Here is a 19,768-nt window from a genome sequence, read left to right as displayed (position 1 = left end):
TCCTGTGTCCCAAAGTAAATCAACGTTTAATTTGCTTCCCCATCGTCACATATCGATACATTACCTCATTGTGGTGCATTTAACTATACGTTCCGATAGTGTTCTATCTGATCTGATGCTACTTATTGGGTTGTTTTCTTCCAACGTGCAATACTACTGGAGTTCTGCCTGGCTGAATCACAGCAACCGTCCTCATACATCGCTCACTCCCTGCTGTCATCAGTGTCCTTGAAGTTTGTTTAATGGCGGTGCTGCCTGAGAGCAACTAGAAAATAAATGAGAGAAAAAAAGAGAATCATTCTCATTCAGATTTGTCATGAACAGAGGGCTTCAGATAGGGAGAGGGAGGAAGTCAGGTAGCTGCTGTTCCCATCTCTTTATTTTGTAGATATTTTAATCACAGTCCAGTGGAGCTTGTCATTTCCCATCAACATAGTGAGCCTCTTTTGCACCACTGACGGCACAACTCGAAAAATCTATTTCCGCGCCAGACTATGACAAATGATGCCCTGACCTTTTAGTGTACGACACACCTAGGGTGCTGGACAAGCGAGGACTGGAAGTCACGGTATTCACTCCACACAGCAGGTCACAAGATAACGTTTTTTACTTTCCTTTCTCACCATGTCTCATCAGAAAACCAAAACTGGTTCACCGACTTTTCTTGGTACCCTTGCTGTTTTAAGACCAAGAAACCTATGATGACTCACAAATGATGTGGTTATCAATCTGTGAATCTGCCTCTTGAAACAAATGCCTGAGATATATAAAAAGGGGTCATAAGAGAAATGACTAGTCAGCCTTGTGCAGTAGTTCTCATCCTTCAGAGCAACTTCTACCAGAGCAAGGTAGAAGGTTCCTATATTTCAAAAGCAAAAAGTAAGGTGAAAATTCAAGGAGACTGAAACTAAACAAACGTTTTCTACTTTTATCCATTTAATCATCTGGCAACCAATCAGAACTATTCACTGAAATATGTGTCTGGAACCAACAGCCTTGTGGTTCCCATTGCCTAGCAACATTTGAAATTGTTAGTGCACCTAAAAAAAAAAAAAAAAAAAAAAAAAAAAAACATACGTTCAAACTAACAGAGCTTTCAGATAACATCCAAAAGAAAACAAAGCCGTTAGAAATGTCACAAAACCATTGTTTTTTAAAAAACAACTTTATTAATACTTTCTTGTTATAAACAGAATATATAAAAATGATTTAAAGAGTTATTTTACAGAGCAGTGGCTTTTGCTTCAGAAAACAGAAACAAATTGCTACCTTGTACATTTGAGAAAAAAATAAAAGTCCTCCCCCCGCAGTGACCAAGCTTAAATCGAGCCAGCATTAAAGAAATAAAGTTTTTCTTTTTCCTACCAGAAATAAAAAGTCTGTGGAAATGTTATGAAAAACACGGTGTTGCTGCTACATTAAGGCCAACCCCCTACAGACACGTGGAAAACTTCATTGGTAAAGTGACAGTCGTTTCTTTATTTTTTTTTAAATTAAATAGTCTTTGAAATTAAATAAATCTTGAAAATGAAAAGCTTTTCAAAAAAAGCAAGCAAGTATTGCACAGACTCTCCTAGTGCCTTTTAAAAATATCAAAAAGGAAATCACTAGTGCAGAAATACAGAGCTGAGGTCTTCAGAGGAAGCAGCAGCTACTGGCTGGACAAACTCCTTTGTTTATGTTTATAACCATGTTGTTCTGTTTGTAGTACAAGAGCACTTTGTTCTCTCAATACCTAACTTTCTGTTTGCGTGGAGATAAAAAAAATAAAAAAAAAATAAAAAAAAAGGTGCAGCGTAAATGAAACTGGGCTTGTTGCTTTGGACAAGTGGCAGTTATTCAACAAGACGTGTTTCACGGTGAAGGAGGTTTAAGATTGTGTCGGCAAGATACTGCATTTCACGTCCACAGTCGTAGTTACTGGTGGGCTGAAATGACCTTTTAAGAACCCCATTTAACCCACAGACCACAGTAATGGGGTCATGGTGGTGTCTTATTAGTATGCAGTGCGGTGCCCAGAGCAGTTGCTGCTTAGCCTCTAAATACCCCCTAATTGGCATTGAAAACAAGGAACGTGAAAAACCGATGAGAAATAAAATATTTTAAAAAGAAAAATGCATTTCACTCCGTTTGTTACACCATACAATTCTGTTCTCAAATCAACAAAAACAGCTTTAAAATGTAAGGAAGCATTTAAAAAATAAAATAAAAGACATTATGTTCAATGCTAAGATAATCAAACACAGTCCATCATATGGTTCGGGTTCTGGGGCTAGGAGCCTGATATATAGAGCAAAGACAAAACACAAAAAATAAAATAATGGTTTCTATTCTGTATCAGGTCAACTGATGCACAATAGGAATAAAAAAAAAGCACAATACGAGCCCAATCTAAAATTAGGTTGTGGCAGGGGATAATGAATGTTTGAAACAAACAAGATTGATTTGGACACACAACCAATGGTAACAGTACTAAGATCCAACCAGACTTAAAGTGATAGTCCGTACACACAGTTGAGTTGAGGGAGTGGTTTGAGTGTTGTCCATCTTTGAATAGCTCAGGAAATTCGATAGACATTCTGAGTTCATGGAGTCCTGGGGCAGAAAACGGCAGAGAAAAAATGTTCCTTCTTTATGAATCCCTAACCTGGGCTGGTTTAAGCCTCAAAGTGGGAGTGGGTGTGGGGTTAAAGTGGAGTTGTCTTTTTATGTATGGTAGATCTTGTGCTCGTACTCAGAGCAAGTTTGAGCATGGGAATCTAAGTCTCTGTGGATGGGTGTGGGGATGCCGTTGCGGTGCTGGTGGTGGTTGTCGGTGAGCGTCATATTCAGCAGGCTGGTGCAGGTGGGCAGGTAGATGTGCTGCACGTGCTCCACCTCCGACCGACACACAGGACACAACTGAGGGGACAGAAAAAGAAAAATATTGGTTTAGTTTAGAACAGTGAGCCTACTATGCAGATGTCAAAAGGGCTACAGAAAGGGGGTTTACACCCTGGGTAGGACAGGATACAAGGCAGGAAGTGGTCACTTGTGCTTGGAGCCAACTCTGAAGTGTTTCAAACTAATGCATTAAAACTTATGAACCCAATGGAGGTGTCAGCCAGTTAAGTAGAAAATATGTTATCACAATCACACTACCTACAGTCACAGAAACCTGCCCCTCTACTCATGATTTTGCCATGAAGTAAGTCACTACTCACATCATTTTTTTAAAAATGGAGTTAAGATTGAAGGACACTATGGCAAATATTGTTCTAACAGAGTGTAAAAACTTTCCACCATCATGCTGAAAGCAGTGGTAATTTTCCTCACGTCTTAAGTTTCTACTGACTCATTGGCACGTCCATTAGCTGGGTCACGTTTCTTAGTGGAGTTAATGGAAGTAAGACTTGGCTGGCTGCTATAATCCTGTCAAGAGCAAACTCACGCACCATCTGCTTCTACAGCGCTGGGCAACATTTAGCTGATTAAGTGAGTGGGGGACAATGGAGGTCAGAGGAGTGGAAGCAAAGTTTTGGATGTTGTTTTGAAAAAAAAGGGACCATAAAAAAGGATCAGTTGGAACAACAGTGTAATTAAAGCTGGACATTTAAAAAGGGAGCTGAGGTGCCTTAAGTCAAGGACCAAACAGAGGAACAAGGCAAGACTTGTTTGGTTATTCAAGCTCTTGGCTGGTTAGAAAATTCACTTTTATAGAAGTGATACTCCTAAGGTATTGTTGACGTCAGCATTTGCAGTATTGCAAATACCAGCAGTAGTGTATCAGTTTATATGATCCAAGATAATGCTATTATATTAATATATTTAATATAAATATAATTATTTATATTGCACACTCAATTTATTTGGCTTTTGATACCATTTGATTTTGCACAATTTAGAATGTATTTTCTTGTTGTATAAATGACTACTTTTTTTTTACCCTTTGTACTTATTTTACCTTGGGTCGGAGAGAAACCTATTTTTTCATCTGTACGTCAGATATTGCAGAAACTTACAGTAAAGTTGACTTGACTAAAACACACTAATGAAAAGCCCCGCTCTACTTTGGCTCATAAACAAAACAAACCCTCATTGCTTTCTCACCTGAAGCTGATTTGCGCAGGTCTGGCAACACACCATATGTCCACAGGGGCAGAACGCAGCGTCTATCTCCTCCTCACAGCACAGCATGCAGAGCAGAGCCTCACGGAGCTTCTGCAGCCTCTCCTGGAGCTCTCTGCTCTGCTGGCAGCTGCCACAGTCCGGCCCTCCATCCTCCTGCCCAGAGTCTCTGCTGGGGGAGTGTGACGGGGACGAGCGTTCACCGGAGCGCGACACCAGGTCCACCACACCAGAGTTGTAGAGGGAGCGCCGCGCGTGGTCATAAACCTCCTTCGACGTGCGGCGGATGTCGAAGACGTACTTCTTTCCCAGGTTGATGTTCTCGTTGAGGAAGAGGGACGCCAGGTGGCCTTTGAAGTCTCGACTGTACTGCATCATCACCGCGTTGGTGACCGTGTCACACCTATAAGCGATAAAGAAAAGAAAGCAAAAGACATGATTACAAAAAAAGGATAATATTCTTAATGCTAGCAAAAATCTGCATTTGAATAGACTTAACTTTCACTTTGCAGTAAGACTCATCTGCCTTACAACCTCCTATTCTTTCAGTTTGTGTTCATTCTTGCACCCCCTTTGGAGTGCATAGTATTATATGCACTGATGGTCTCTTTTGCTGTTACATATCATTTTTGATCATCAGAGGAAGAGACGGTTTCAGAAATATTTAAAAGTTCCTCGTAGCATCTTTAATGGCAGCAAAATCAGAGCATTTGACCCGACTGACTATCACTTTGCAGTAAGACTCATCTGCCTTACAACCTGTTCTTCTCCTTAATATTAACATTGTGCAGGACGTTTCGGTTTATTTGCACGATGTTTCGGTTTATTTGCACTGCCAAATTAGGCACCACCTAATGTTCATCCTGTTATGATGCCACGTGAACCACTTAGGTAAACACAGTGCGCTTTCTCACCAAGCGGGAATAAGACCTGCCAGCGCAAGAAAAAAGAATAATAATCTACAGACTCCTAGTTAAAACCCATCCTTGAAACAAAAGGACAGAGCTGTCTTTTGTACTATTGTGATGGACTGAGACCAATTTCAGAGCTCAGCCATTTGAATTGTCCCTGCTGCTCATTGCAAATTTTAGGCACAAACACACAGTCTATGGGAAGAAATAATGCTTGTTGTTCTTCAATGAAGATTTCCCTGTTCAATCCATGTTTCTATCTAAATTCGGGTCAATGGTGTGTTTTATGTGGCTGTGTATCCTACTTTACATGCATTTACACCATAAAAAGGGGGGGGGAACAGGGAGCAGTTAGTCAATGTGTACTAAAGTGTGAGAATGCACACATTAAACCACGCATGCCAAGTAGAGCAGAACAAGTGTTTACACACAGTATGTCAGGTCAGTTTCTCCACACCCCTTATATTATTTACTCGCTTCTAGTTAAGGAAAAAGGAATAATAAAACTGTTCTATAACATCAAAACATGCTACAGTGACGGGAAGATTGTTCCAAAACAGGTCAGATTTGTAAATGAATGACAGCTGTGGCAAAGACTGTTGGCAGACAGTTTAACACAGAGCTCAATTGAGCAGCAGAGCTCAAAATGAATTACAGTTATCTTGGCTCACCACATGAGCGGAGCTGTAGCCAATAGTTGACTGTATAATTTCTCCAATGATTGAAGGCAATATTGACTCAGTGGAACAATGCAACATTATTGAAAAGCCTGAATCCACCTCCATTCAAAATGGGAATGGCTGCTCACCTGTAGAAGGCGTGGGTCTCTGTGATGGCTCGGTACAGGCCACTGGCAGCCCGGTTACTGATCAGCTTGAACAAAAGCACCACACTGTCACTGGTGTCCTTGGTAACTGTCAGGTACACACTTTTCCCCGATTGGGTGGCAATCTGGATGACTGGATAGCTCACTCTAAAAGATTGGACAAAAAAGAAGAAAGCGTTACATGTTGAATACCAATAAAAAGGCAGTCAATTAGTTCATAAAACAACAACATAGTGCATGCTTGACTACTGCAAGATGAAATGTGCCATCACTAAAGGAAAATACCCAGATCTTTTTGCAGATGTTTCGGTGGGAGCATACCTGTTGACTAAGCTGAAGTCCTCCTTGCAAACAGCGATGCCCTCGGGGCCCACGCCTATGGCCAGGCGCTGGCCGTCTGCGTCGCGGACCCAGTGCCACTCCACGCCGTAGTGCTCCAGAGAGGACACCAGCTGCAGGGCCTGGTACTCCACTGAGCCCTGACCCGAGCCATCCAGGGCTTTGTGTCTGGATATGATACTGCAGCGAGGGAAAGGGGCAGAAGGGAAGAAAAGACAACCATTTAAGTTTATTTAGCTCATATTGGAAATAATAATTTTTTCTGAAACACACTTCATAATAAAAAGATAAACTAATGTCTATGCACTCCCACAGGTGTAACACACACACACACACACACACACACACACACACACACACACACACACACACACACACACACACACACACACACACACACAGCATCATTAGAGTGTGTTCTTGCTGTGGAAGTTGAACAAATCCTCAGGTGGCAAGCTCTCATGTTTGTTTTGGTTCTTCTCTGACAACTGTACTTATTTATTACACCAACTGTATGAAGATAGCTGTATGCTTCTTTTAGCCAGTGATGCATGCAGATTGGTACAGACTGTAGCAGTGCTGGCTCAATACAGCACATGGTTAAAAAGGGTTTAACGTTGCAGGTTCGGGGACATGGTCTCAAAATGCAGAATTGAAGAATTTATAGAACAGTGCAACTTGCAAAACAAAAAACGTAGGCCTTATGAAGGCTGACACCAAGACATTTAGACCCTGTGGGAGAAATTCCCCAACAGGTTCAGGTTTGAGGAGCAAAAGTGTGGGGTTTGCACAATGCAATGCTCTTTGACTCTGAAACCTCACAAGAGTGAAACTGTGTCACTCAAAGAAAACATTCTGTCATTTTCTGTCAGTGCAAAACACATGCTATGTGATCTCCTGTCAGCTGCTCTGCTACCGTCTGTGTTTCTGTGTAAGCTGTCAGCCTACACACACTGTATAGCTGTGTGTGATTTGTCATTTAGAAAAACAGATAAATGATTGGCCAGAGTTCGTTAACTTGTGCATATTTGATAGCCTATGTCCGAGGGTTGTACCTGTCCATTGTTGCCGTGCTGGGCTCTTCTCCACAGAGCTCTGAGTACCAGTACTGCGCTGTGTTTTGGTTGTAGTCGCCAAACTCGGCCTGTGCCAGCAGAGCGCTCAGCTCCTCTGCCTGTTCTGAGCCCATGCGGAGGTGACCGTTATGGAGGTCCTCCTTCACATGCATGAAGAAGACGTGTCTGGAGGGAAAAGACATGAACAATGGGTCAAAATGGAGGAACCCTTTCAATAGCCATTGTGGTGTAGCAGACAAGGAGGATAATTCATTTGAACTGATTTAACTTTAAAAAAAACTTTACATTTATCCAAAAAGCTACAATATCACTACTATTGTGCACCCTATCACAAACAGAGCTCACTTTCATTGGACAACTGACTTTTGTGTAATCATTGAAGAGTGTGGAGCACACCGGCCAGAGCAGGTGGCTATTATAAGGATAGAATTTCACCAGAGAAAGCATGTGTCTTTGTGAGTGTCTTTGTGTAGGAGCAGGAAAAGCAACTGACATTTGTTCAATCATAACAATGACTCACTTTCTATCTTTTTCAACCTCTTCCTCAAAACACACTTCTACAACTTCCTTTATGTGTAAATTCACTAGAAGCTCTAAAAAGTGGAACTTGAGGGGAGAAAGTTTTAACAGGACTGAATGAGGAATTTTCCCCATTACAGGAAGTACTTGACAATTTAAACTGGTGACTCCATGGGTAAGTGTGCTTGTATGTTTGTTGATAAGCATTCGTCTGAAAGCTGAACACAAAAATCTAAATGAGCTACAATGGCCAGCATCCCGTCTGTGTCTCTTGCTCGGCTGGCTCCTTGTCAAAAATGTGGATTCAATAATCCCACACTCAATATACCCATTTAAAGACAGGCTAGTCACCACTAATCTGGCTTTGCCTGTCCTTAGGGAATTCTGGTTCTGAATGAGGTGGCTTTATGAAAATAGTTCAAAAGAATGATTCGTAACAGCAATTGTTATTGTTTGGGCTGGACGATTTAATGAGAACACGGGGTCCTAGGGCGGCCAAGGAAAACAGAGAAACTCTCAAGATGTAAGCCGCCGAGGTCGCTCCTTTTTAGATTGTTTTGACCAGAAGATGTGAGGAATTCTTTCCATCTCACAGCGGGAGACAAGCGGCCCAAAAGGAGCAACACCCTTAACTGCCTGAAGCATTGCATCACGAGGAACGTTGAACTAAAGTAACCTTTGCGGACTCTTCCTTTAGATGACCTTCGGTACAGTAACCCTGAGGAGGATTGTACGGATGCCAGCTTGCCTCGAGTCACCTGCTTCTGTGACAATAAATAACCAGTTAGACAGCCAATGTTGTCAACCAACTGGGATCATGTTTGTGTGCACGATGGCTTGAGTCCTTTCATTTCTTAAAAAAAAAAAACACCTCTACTTGTCTCTCCACATTTAACAAGTTGATATCTTACTTGCTGTTTTCTAAACATACAGTACATGCATGCAGTGGCCTTATGCAACCCCCTGATCACACACTGTATGCTCTATAAAATTATATTAAACCTGAAATGAAAGCATGATTTTGAGATCCTGTGCTGACAAAAGCAACAATAGTACAACTATTTTATATGTATAGAAATGGATGTGAATGTTTTGGACACTGCTTGTTATTCCCCCCACCCAATACAATCTCCCTTGGGCTACAGTTCTCTTTGAAGCATGATGCAAAGAGAGACACTTTTCACTCGTGCAAATCAGGTCAAATCGTGACTTGAGGCTATGTACGAGAGGATTTAGAGGGAAACTTTTGTGGAAGGGGGAAGAATGGTGGTGGCGGAATACACACGCGCTCCAGTGTGCAATTAAACAGATCCAACTCTTCCTGTACACATTCACGTTGCTTACAAGGGGCAACAACTGTAGCAGAAGCAGCTGTGAGGCAACAAAAACAAAGTGAGTTCCCGATAAAGCTAGACCATAACAACGGAGCTCCATAGCTGACCAGCCTAGGGCATAACAAACGCTGCTTTGATATGGTGTTAAACATCCCCATTCCCTCCAACGCATGCACACACACACACAAACACTACACTACACTCTATTGTGTCAGGCCCAGCAGGCATCATGTGATGGAGCGCTGCTAGTTTTGCTACCTGCCCGACGCAAAACAATAGGGCTGACTTGCCTGGGAGTTTACTACAGGGTGCCGACGCAGGGTTACTGTAGGACAAGCCGCAGAGGTTACTGTAGTTCAGGGCTGGGATTGGCATGGGGGGTAAAATAATCGGGCACGGTGCCAAACCAACATGTCTCACTGGCTTTTCAACAGCACATGGCTGGGCCTGTTGTTAGTCTGGTATTGTTGACATGACTAAGAAGCACGAGGAAGACATACCGAGTTGAACTGCAGCGTCGTTTCATCTTACTAAACACCTGTGGTATGCAACCGTTGGCCGCGGGGCTGCTGCCGAGCGAGACATCATACTCCTGTTTTTGTTCTTGGTGTTGTGATCACCCCTGGTCTGTTAACAGGCGGGCATGCTTTGCTGAGCCTATAGCTAAAATTTCCAGTTTTCATTTGGGAAGACGACACCTACCACGAGTAGGACCGGTTATCAGGCATGGCAACAACAGAGGTTACTCCAGTTCACCGATAGCTGTTCGTGCCTGGCCGGAGCTGCATGAGAGGCATCAGATATGCACTCTGCCAAACAAAACAAAAACACACACAGAGGGAAGCAGTTCTTCCCACTGAGGTCTCCATGAAGCCAACCCTGCTACTGTATCTGCTCTAAAAAAAAAAGTATGATAAGAAAAAGTACAGGAAGTTTTGTACAGACTTTCAAAAACATTGGGTATTTTCTATCTAGGCCTAAGGTTTGTCATGTTTCTTCCAGCTGTATGAATATAAAGAAAAAAAACACACACACACACCCTTCTATCTACATTTCCCTGGCCTCTGCATGAAGAAGATAACTTCTGAGACAGCTGTCCCAAGATGAGTCCGCAAAGGGGGCGTATTGCTGCAGCACCTGTCACGGTTTATCCTCAACTCGTGGCACTGGGAGAGCCAAGGGTCCATAAATCCAACAACCGTCTCCCAACATGCTGTGTGAGGATGATTGGTCGAGATGGAACTTGGAAAAAAAGGACTTCCTCAAATGACTTGTGTGCAACTTTTTTTTTTTTTTTTTTTTAAATGGTTTCGTGAGTTTGTAATACTTTTGAGACCATACTGATAGGAAGTGACTGGATATGTCTAGACACAATCATTATTCCTTTTACGCAGGCCCGTAAACAAGGTGACAAGACAGAATGGATTAATGATCCCACCAATGCTCCAAGAGAATAGAGAACTGAAGTCATCCATCAGCAGCTAGACTTATCCTTTTGTATTCTTCAGAACTGTTTGATTCACTGACTCTAGAGCCAACTCAGACACATTTGCACATGCGTCATCCAAGTGTCATCCATGAAGGGTATTGTAAACACTCACAGCATTGCCTTGTTCTTTAGACCGGGCCTTCTCGCCAACCCACACACGATGCAGACTAAATGCCAGGAAGTCTGTGCCGAGACGAAACTCTTCTGGCCTACTTTTACTGTATTATACCCCTCGTCAACGTTTTTTGACGAGGGATACCTCGTCAATGTTGTTTTTCAATCTTTGTTTATACATGCATTTTATTTCTGTAATTTCAGGTTGCCTTTTAAATATCCGGCAGGGCACAACGGATGTAAACTAGCCTCTTAGGCTAACTCTGGCTCACTTACAGTTTGACTGTTGATTAGTGTGCAATGTCCCTGAAACCAATTAATAAATAAATTGTCCTCATAAGCGAAAAACGATTATCAGATTTAAGAGGCCAACTTATTTAAAAAGTCATAATAATAATCCTGTCAATGCCAACAACATAGGAGAAATGAATGCTATTTAAAGATGTTGTGGTGGAGGAAGGGGGGTGGTCATGTGGGGTGCTGGCAGAATGTTTCAAATCCTTGGTTGCCAGGCTCGAATAATTCAATTAAAGCAGGCCGGAGCCCTGAGAAGGAATATTTGAAAATGTGTCACTGGCTATAGTGCTGAGCGAAGGGGCCATATGATTTCAGCTGATTAATTCTGTCCAAACTTAAAGCACTGTTGCAATGCAGTGTTTTGTGTTTAAAACAAATTCAGTGTTAAACCATTTGGCAAATCTATAAATCAAAACCATTGTTGGATTTTTTAAAAGTTTTCTGCCCCCATATAGCGTCCTAATCCCCCAGTAGGCAGAGTGTCAGCCAGTTCACTTCTCACAAGAACAAAACGTCCTCGCAAACTGAAACCTAACACCTCTGCCTGGAGACTGCAAACTCATCCAGCCAATCACCAGCGGAGTGTTCAGCCCTCATCGGTCGGGCTCTCGACAATGTGGTTTGTAAGCTAGTCAAATGACACAGTGCCAGGAGCTGTGTACTGCGAGGTTACTAACAGTCAATGAACTATAGTAAACTCTGCTGAGCATCTTCTTCTCAAGGCGTGGGACTAACGGAAAGTCGAGACACTGAAAAAGATTACTAAAAAAGTTTTAATCCTGTAATCTAACTGGAAGTTTTACAACAATAGGACTACTTTCAAGTAATGTATCGTTTAAACAAGTACGCCCTTTGCTCCGTGCAGCGTTAAACTGTTAACGATACAGCTTCAAAACAAAGAAGCTGTTTGTGTGCTAAATGCCTCTAGTTGCAGGCTGGTGCTCTGTACTGGATTGTGATTAAAGCCCAACACCAATCCTTAATTCAGGCACCAAACAAATACAATACATTCTGACAATTGCTTATGTGCAAGCTTTATTAAAGAACAAACCAGGGCTGTGGCTTGCTCCCGTGTGCGACAAAACGAAGGAGGACAGAAGGGAGAGCACAAGGACAAAATGTATCCCAAACTGTTTTACACAGTGGTTGGAAGCGATCCCACCATGCACTGGGGGGAAGGCAAGGGAAAACCCTGGCGGATCGATACGTCTGTCGCAATGCTAACACAGGCAGGTGTAACGTATACCTCTAGTCCCCCTGACCTTCAGGTCTTTGACCTGTCTGGGATTTATGGACAGAAGTAGGAAGACAGACTTTTAGTTTGGATTATTTTTATATATGACGTGTTTGACTTTGAGGATATAGAGTGCCTGTCTTTAGCATTCCTCAAGGTCTCTTGGTGTTAGCTGTTTGAATACAATGAGACAATTTTATGCAACACTGTTAGTCAAGGAACTCTTCAGGGAAAAATAAAGTAAAAAGCATATGAAAAAGACAATAGTTAAAATATAACAATTTTAACAGCTAAGGGGTTAAACAGTTTAAAAAGCAGGACCTCTGATCAAGCCTTTGCTAATAGCTGTGCCCTTTCAGTGTGGCCAATGTTTGCCTGATCAGAACGTTAAATAAGAGTGCTAATGAAGGGGAAACATTCACAATATTTAAACCAAAGTCCCCCCCCCAGCAAGTGGTGTTTAATGATGCAGATAATACAGGCTGTGGTTGAGGACCTTGGGTCACAATCCGTCACCAATAAAAGAGTCCTACTTCCTGGAGCGCAACGGTTGTTTTACAAGAAACTATAGTGGAGAACTGTTAGAAGCATCTTTCAGTGGAACTACTGACCTGATCTCATACTATTTTTCTGAATCAAGCCTGGGAGAGTTGGGCAAACGGAGAAACTCAAAGTAAATGAGATTAAAGAGAAAGGGTTTTAGAAGAAGCCGGGGACAAGGTTGCCGCGAAAATCCAGCAGAGTTTAAGCCTTACAGCTCGAAGAGATAGGGCCTACACTTTGCTTGTGTGCCTTAGGGAAAAAGCCCTAACAAGTTTATAATGGGTAACCGATTACCGATACCGGGGCAGACAACCATATAATGAGCAGCCAGTGTCCTCTATTATGGTTTAAATACCCAAACATTTGGGTTTGAGTGTGAAAAGTACATTTTGCAGCATTAGCAGGACTGACAAAAGAGTCAAGTTAATTATCACAAAGTAACCAATGAGTCAGCTGCATTTGAGCATGAACACTGAGTGACCAGCGTACACACAGCAGCTTATATAATCCGCTCTGTGCATGCTCGGACTAGTACAGGTTATGTAATAAGGCCTATAAGAAAAAAAACTGGGGCCCACCCCTCAGCTGAGAAGATAGTTGTGGTACCAGCAGATAGGCCCCTTGGCTTTGTGCGTATGCTGCGAGAGAGAACATTCTACTCGTCTCAAAACACGTTCTACTTACAGAGCTGCACAAGCATACCGTTTGGTGCGAGTTGTTTTTGAGCATCTGAATTTTCTTTTGGCGTGTGGGAAACAATATATTTGCGATAGTGGAAGGTTTTTCCCGTGTTTATTGAGAAGAGGCGTGCCTGCTGGCTTGCCTCGGAGCATGCCTGCAGTCAGAACAAGTTGTGCAGAGCCTGTGGCAGGGTAAGTAGGTCAAAGGTGACGGCACAAGAAATTAGTTAAATGGGATCTTTCCTAAGCCCCAAAGCTCTACCTGACTCAAACTATGAACATATTCTCTATAGGCTATGCATTTGTTTGTTTTTACAAGTTTAAAAAAGTGACCAACACCAACTTTAGTCATTCAAAATAAAACATATATCTCACACTGCAATTAGCAAAAATGCTATGTACAACTTCACAATCCTGGTAAGTGAAGTTCTCTGAGCGCTGTGTGTTGCTCCCCAAAATGACACTATTGGCACCATCAGCATCTTGCCCTCATTCTTTTGAAGAATGGACACCAGGATTTGCTTCCCCACCACTTGAATTGCATCAAGTCGAAGCAGATGGATGGCACGGACGCTGTGCCAAAATCTAACACATAACTTTGAGTTGACGACATGTTGTGGGGTGTGAGTTTTTATTAGCAGAAACCCTGCGTACCTATGCCAGCCATCTCACATCTTTATCTCACCTTTTTTCAAAACCCCCACCACACCCACCAGACGCCAGCCATCTGTTGATAACCCCTGCTAATCTAGTGGAGGTCAGAGCGCAGACAGCCAAGTGTCCTAGACGTCGCTCATACTCCCGCACCACCCTCCCAGTCTCTGACTTTCACTTTCCTCTTCAAAACGGTAGCCAAATACAGGCCAGAATGGGGATTGATGGGGGGGAGGTGGACAGAGAGGGAGTGTTTGCAGCGACTGTTTATATATCCGAGAGCGATAAAAATATTGGTAAGAGAGCAGAGTCGATGGCTTCATATTTGATCACACACAGTGAAGTAGGGGAAGCGGCAGTGAGAAACAGTTGAAGGTAGGGGCAGTGGGTGAACGGTGGGGGGGAAAGAAAACTGAGAGCTTACTGGAATGCCACACAAACAGTCTGCCAAGGCAGATACATGTCAGTTTAATGAACAGCTCTTGTGGCACGCTGTGTGTCAGTGTGTGTGTGGGAGAGAGAGTGTGTGTGAGGGCAAGAGCAGCGTGGCGCAGCTTAAAAAGACACCCAACTAATTTGCTCTCAAGTTTGCCCTCTCTCCACATTCGCGGCTCCAACCACGCAGTATCAAAACGCTCACTACACCGCCTGCCGAAATTAGAACTGCGTTGGCATCACACTGGATACTGTGTATAAAACAGGGTTGTTTTTTTGGACATGTTCCGAGGGGCTGCGATGCACTTTCTATTTATAACTTCGAAACGAAAAAGGGGTTGTAGGGAATGCAGAGTCTGGGCCTAAGCTTGTCCCTTTGTTCTGACTTGTATTTTGTTCGAATCTGACAGAGAGGAAAGATAGTAGGGAGAGATGATGACTCCAATGTTATTTGCTTTGATAGTGCTTCTAAAACGATAACATTGCAGTTAAGTTGCATGTGAAAAACTGCTTAATTTACAGTATGTACTGATGAATTAAACTATTACAAATGTCACCCTGAATACAAGCTGTAACAGTAACTCGTTATGAACACATATTCCTGGAAAACAGAAACCGTGGGAGGAAATGAAAAGAGGGCTACACTCACTGGCCTGTCGCACAGTTTCCAAATGGCATCTGCAAAAATGTCAAACGGAGAGGCTGCGCTTTTGTTCCGCCAGAAAATGGCCGTAAACAATTGAAACAAAAAAACAGCAACAAAAGTAATTTTTGAGTTGAATGGGGGCGATGACAGAGGTCCTAGCTGACACACACACACACATATAGGGTCCCTGGTGGCAGGCAAAGAGCGACACACAACCCCCCAAGGGCTGGTGGATCACATTTCCTGCTTGGAGCATCCCCACAATGACCTATAGTAACCCTGGGAAGGGCTCAGGGAAGAGGTTACTATAGGACATTACACTCTATCAGATAAGATCAGGGAACTCCCTATTGATAGATTGATTCTGTTACAGAATGCCCAACTGTTTGCATGGCCCATGCTGTCATTAAAGGAAATACATTTCAGATAGGTTGGCTGCAGCAGTTTTGAAAATGCTTTTGAGATATTGCATCATAGAGGAAATTACTAATGTGATGTTGAGTCAGATTGGTGCGTTATGTCTGTGCAAAACACGAGTTAGTAAACATACCTTGTCTGTTCCTGCTGAATGAGATGCGGCTCCACAAAGAACTTGACGCGTAGCCGCAAACGACAGGGCGTCACATTGTCCATCTGCTGGCAGATGCGGTTCCTCAGATTCAGCCACAGGTTCTCGCCTTTGCTGCCCGTGAACTGCAGCCCAAAGTAGTCCACTTCAATTATGCCCAACTTTCTGCAAACCTGTGGAAAGGAGAGGACAAAAATGGGTCAACAGAGTGGATGAAGTAATAAAAAAAAAAAAACTCAAATCATTTAGAAGACAGGGAAAGCTTAACTCATTTGATTCAAGTTAACATTATCTTCTTACAGCATTATAGTACAATGAGTAGAGGAGTTTTGAGCTGTGACTGCAGAATGCAATGTCCTTGAATGAGACAATATTGGCCCTTGACTCATCACTGGAGGGTGGCAGGAATCAACAGAATTCCCCTACGGGATCAATACAATATCACAAGTTTTGCAGGACACTGAGAAAACAAAAATAGGCTCCTTTCCTTACTATGTCCTTCAGAGTTTCTGATCCCCCAGTGCATCATTCCCACAGATAAATCCCATTACTTCTAAAGCTCACGATAGGGTTGCAGTGAACTTGGGAGGCTCTCCCGGGGTAAAGGGGCTCATCAAACCCACAATCCCACGCCCCCTTAGCGGCGCCTGCCATGAGGTTATTACATAACTGATGGTGAACGTCTGCAGGGAGAAAACTCATTCATACCCACGGCAAGTTGGGAGTACGCCATGCATATGAATAAATAGCTTAACATTTTATCAAAAAGGATTAAAAAAAAAACGTTAGGCTACTGATGAAAGGGAATGTTTGCACGCTCCCACCCCAGTGTGTGTCCACTTTGGAAGGCATCTTAAAAACGTAAATGTTCAGACTGAAGTTTGAGTGGAGCGTGAACACTGTGCTTGCAAAGACAGAGGAGTGAACTCTAGTAACCCTGGCAGAGCCATCTGCATGTGACTAACCATGCAGGTAGTGGCGACAGGCAGCAGATATACCATAGAGGCACAACTTTCCTGAATGAGTCATCTGTCTTACGTTTCGACTATGAAGCTACACTTTAGGTTTCATTGTCACAAACAGATGCATAGGCTATGCTTTTCGCATATTGCGCGCTTCAGAACATTTTGTTTTCGCAGTACCTGCGTGCAACACTGAAGCAGACGTAGGCTATCGATAGTCCTTTTATTTGTTTCCAGAATACATTCAGTGATTATTTAGATATGCATTCCAATGACTAACCTACATCTTATGTAAATTATGTGTTAATTTCCCCGAACAGGATAAAGTTAAGGGAAATGGAAAATGTAAAGTTTCGCAGAACAAACCAGAGAGCTGCTGCCTCGCCTGCCCATGACAATTTGCTTTTCCAAAGGTTGGTTATCACAATAACAAAAAAACGTGATGTGTATTCCACCTCACAGCAGCCTACCTTATTCAGACAGTCTTCACCGTTCCCCTTCGCTTCAACTTCCACTTCCATCACCACCGAATCCGGACGAGTAACGTGGCAGAGCATTTTGGCTGTTTTTTCTCTGGAAGTCTTTGGTGTGCCACTCTTTAAAAAATAAACCAATTCTCGAGCCCTCTTGAAAAAACCCTACATCAAGCCTTCGTCACTTTCTCAGCCCCTTGCACTCAGTGTGGCGGATCTGAAGCTTCCAGCTGTAGGCAATATCAATGAAATGCATCGCACAGCGCCGCCCACTCACAGCTGGCCAATCACGGCCGGCTTGACATAGACCCGCTGCAAATGTCCAGCCAATGGGAAGTCGCGTAGCATACGCACGCTGCTCTAGCTTCATGTTTAGCTTGAGCTCGCCTCTCGTGCCTGGAAGTGTGAGGTGTCCGCTGCGCCCTCATCTGGCCCGCCTGTTGCAGCGACGTGCAGCGCCTTTCAACTCACCTGCTCCTAATGAATTAGACATTTCAGCCAACTTCAGCACACTTTGGGTTGAATTTAATGGCTTGTATACGCATCCCCCCTCCCCGTTTGTGTGAATAATATATGGGAAAGCAGTCCGGAAATAGCCTTGATAACGGGGAAACATTCCGCCTTGTTAGTTTGCATCTGCAGTCTCCAGCTTTTCATGATTTTTTCATGATGGCGGCCCCTTTGTGTTTCGTTTCCAACTATAGGTTCCACCCTCTCAATAGTATTCCGGCTTGTGTAACACTTGGACCAACGTACTGTGACAGAGTAGGCTAGGCCCAGCCAGGCCTACACTTTATAAAAAAAATATTTTAAATCCATACCTTATCAAGGTGAGGAACAAAGGGCCACGGTAAAAGTGACCTCCCAGTCCTCAGTGCTGATTTTTGTGTAATGAAATCACAATGAAATTGCTGTGAACTGATTTGCTGCTCTGAATAGCCTAGGCTTTTGGGTTTGGTTCATGCCTTGGCGAACACAGGTTGAAGCTTTTCCTTTTCAGTGACCACTTCACCGACCTAAAGGGAGCCATTTAATAATTAAATGTTAATTCAGCCTTGTGTCTCTCCCGGCACCTTCTCCTTCATTGTATATTATTCAGCAGCAAAAAATAGGCTAGTGTTGGAATTGTTCACAGTGAGAGACAGCCTGTGTGGGCCAGAAGACACTGAAGAAAAACTGCAGCCACCACACACTCCACTTCCACTAAGGAGGCATGGTGTTCAGCCAAGCCCTGTGTTTGCCTGCCAGGATACATTTTAGAGGAGTAGCGAAAGTATGTCTCTCCATATTTCTGTCTTGTCACCACTGCATTCCAGAGGAGCCAACAGTGGCCAAGAGGGTGCTCATAAACGCAATCATTCATTGTCCGGTTATTGAATTGAAGCATTTTGCTTGGGATGAGCGCAAGATAAGAGATTCACATTTACATGCAGCCTGTGTGAAGATGCCTTGTGCTTTTTTTCTATTCCTGTCTCCGAGTCCTTACTACTTTCTACTGGTCAAGATAAACAAATGCTGATAAGAGCTGTTCAACTGGACTGACTGTACTTTGATTCAAATGAAGTCATTTACAGTCAGCCTTGTTATCTTTGTCCGTAATGGTAAAACTTAAGTGTTTATTCAAATGTATTGGTGACAATAAGTGTGATCGGCCCATGGAGGCTACTGGTTTCCTTTTTTTGAAACCTCACTCTTCATTCAGGTATAGGCACTCTCTCACATCTGCTGATTTGGGATCTTCTAGTGACTTTCTCTTGGTGTCAATGACTTGCAGCCCCCCTGCACACACACACACACCCACACAAATGTACTCAGAGTGTACTTTATCAGCTGTAACAGTTTTGTGTGTCTATCTGTGGGTGATATGGGCAACCGATCTACAGTGTCCTTTAGCCCCGAGGTGACGTAAGAAGGTGTACATTGAAATGACAAAGAGACATGCCATCCAAGTAGCCCCCATTGCCATAAATGGTAAGGAGTGGAAGATAGTGAGTGACCTAACATCCACTGTACATGCGGGACAGAGGGCACTCACTGAGCAGGCTAATGACACACACACACACACACACACACACACACACATACACACTAATGTACCTCACTACTAGATGTAGGCCCAATTCTAATGTCCACCTTTGCAGACTCATGGACTTTGAGTCACGCTCCCGCTAAGTCAGTGAGGGCTTTGGGCTATTCCACTGTCGCAACATCATGAACTCCACAAGGGCTCTTTATGTGCCCTTTATCCACCCTTTCCGTAAGTCAACATCTTTGACTTTGCCTGACGGAATTACCCAAAGTTCATAGCACTGTGTCTTTAAATACGGGGGAAACTCCTTCTTTGTCGCATTTTGTCATAAAACTGGCGTACGAGATGAGGTATGATGACTGTGCTTACACATTTATTTTCACTCAGGCTTCATAAAAACTAATAAATAAAGGCTGCATGAATATGCTGAATTACACTGCTATTTATCAATTTATTTAAATTTTTGCCTAATGCAGTTCTAAAAAAACTAAATCAAATTGATTACTTGACAATTAAAGGTGAAGTAAGCGGT

General features: G+C 43.0%; 1 protein-coding gene across 1 annotated transcript; it reads right to left on the bottom strand.

The window, feature by feature from the left end:
* Positions 1-1,225: 1,225 nt before the first annotated feature.
* On the bottom strand, positions 1,226-17,396 carry mylipa (myosin regulatory light chain interacting protein a). The gene is made up of 7 exons (XM_080045776.1): positions 17,205-17,396; positions 15,755-15,945; positions 7,239-7,424; positions 6,166-6,363; positions 5,827-5,991; positions 4,090-4,510; positions 1,226-2,901 (listed from the first exon to the last, which is right to left on the bottom strand). The coding sequence occupies exons 1-7, from the start codon at positions 17,289-17,291 to the stop codon at positions 2,707-2,709; spliced, it is 1,443 nt and encodes a 480-aa protein (XP_079901902.1). The 5' UTR covers positions 17,292-17,396; the 3' UTR covers positions 1,226-2,706.
* Between the last annotated feature and the right edge of the window lie 2,372 nt (positions 17,397-19,768).

Source organism: Ammodytes marinus (genome assembly GCF_949987685.1).
Source record: "Ammodytes marinus genome assembly, chromosome: 17".
NCBI classification, from domain to species: Eukaryota; Metazoa; Chordata; class Actinopteri; order Uranoscopiformes; family Ammodytidae; genus Ammodytes; species Ammodytes marinus.
This window is presented reverse-complemented; position numbering and strand designations above follow the sequence as displayed.

What these genes read in the sequence shown, in the direction of transcription:
- mylipa (XM_080045776.1), bottom strand. Translation starts at nt 17,291, where the DNA reads ATGCTCTGCCACGTTACTCGTCCGGATTCGGTGGTGATGGAAGTGGAA. An exon ending in GTGAAGACTGTCTGAATAAG is followed by an intron (nt 15,946 to 17,204) that starts GTAGGCTGCTGT and finishes TCCTTTCCACAG; the next exon opens with GTTTGCAGAAAGTTGGGCAT. An exon ending in CCTGCGCAAATCAGCTTCAG is followed by an intron (nt 2,902 to 4,089) that starts GTGAGAAAGCAA and finishes CTGTCCCCTCAG; the next exon opens with TTGTGTCCTGTGTGTCGGTC.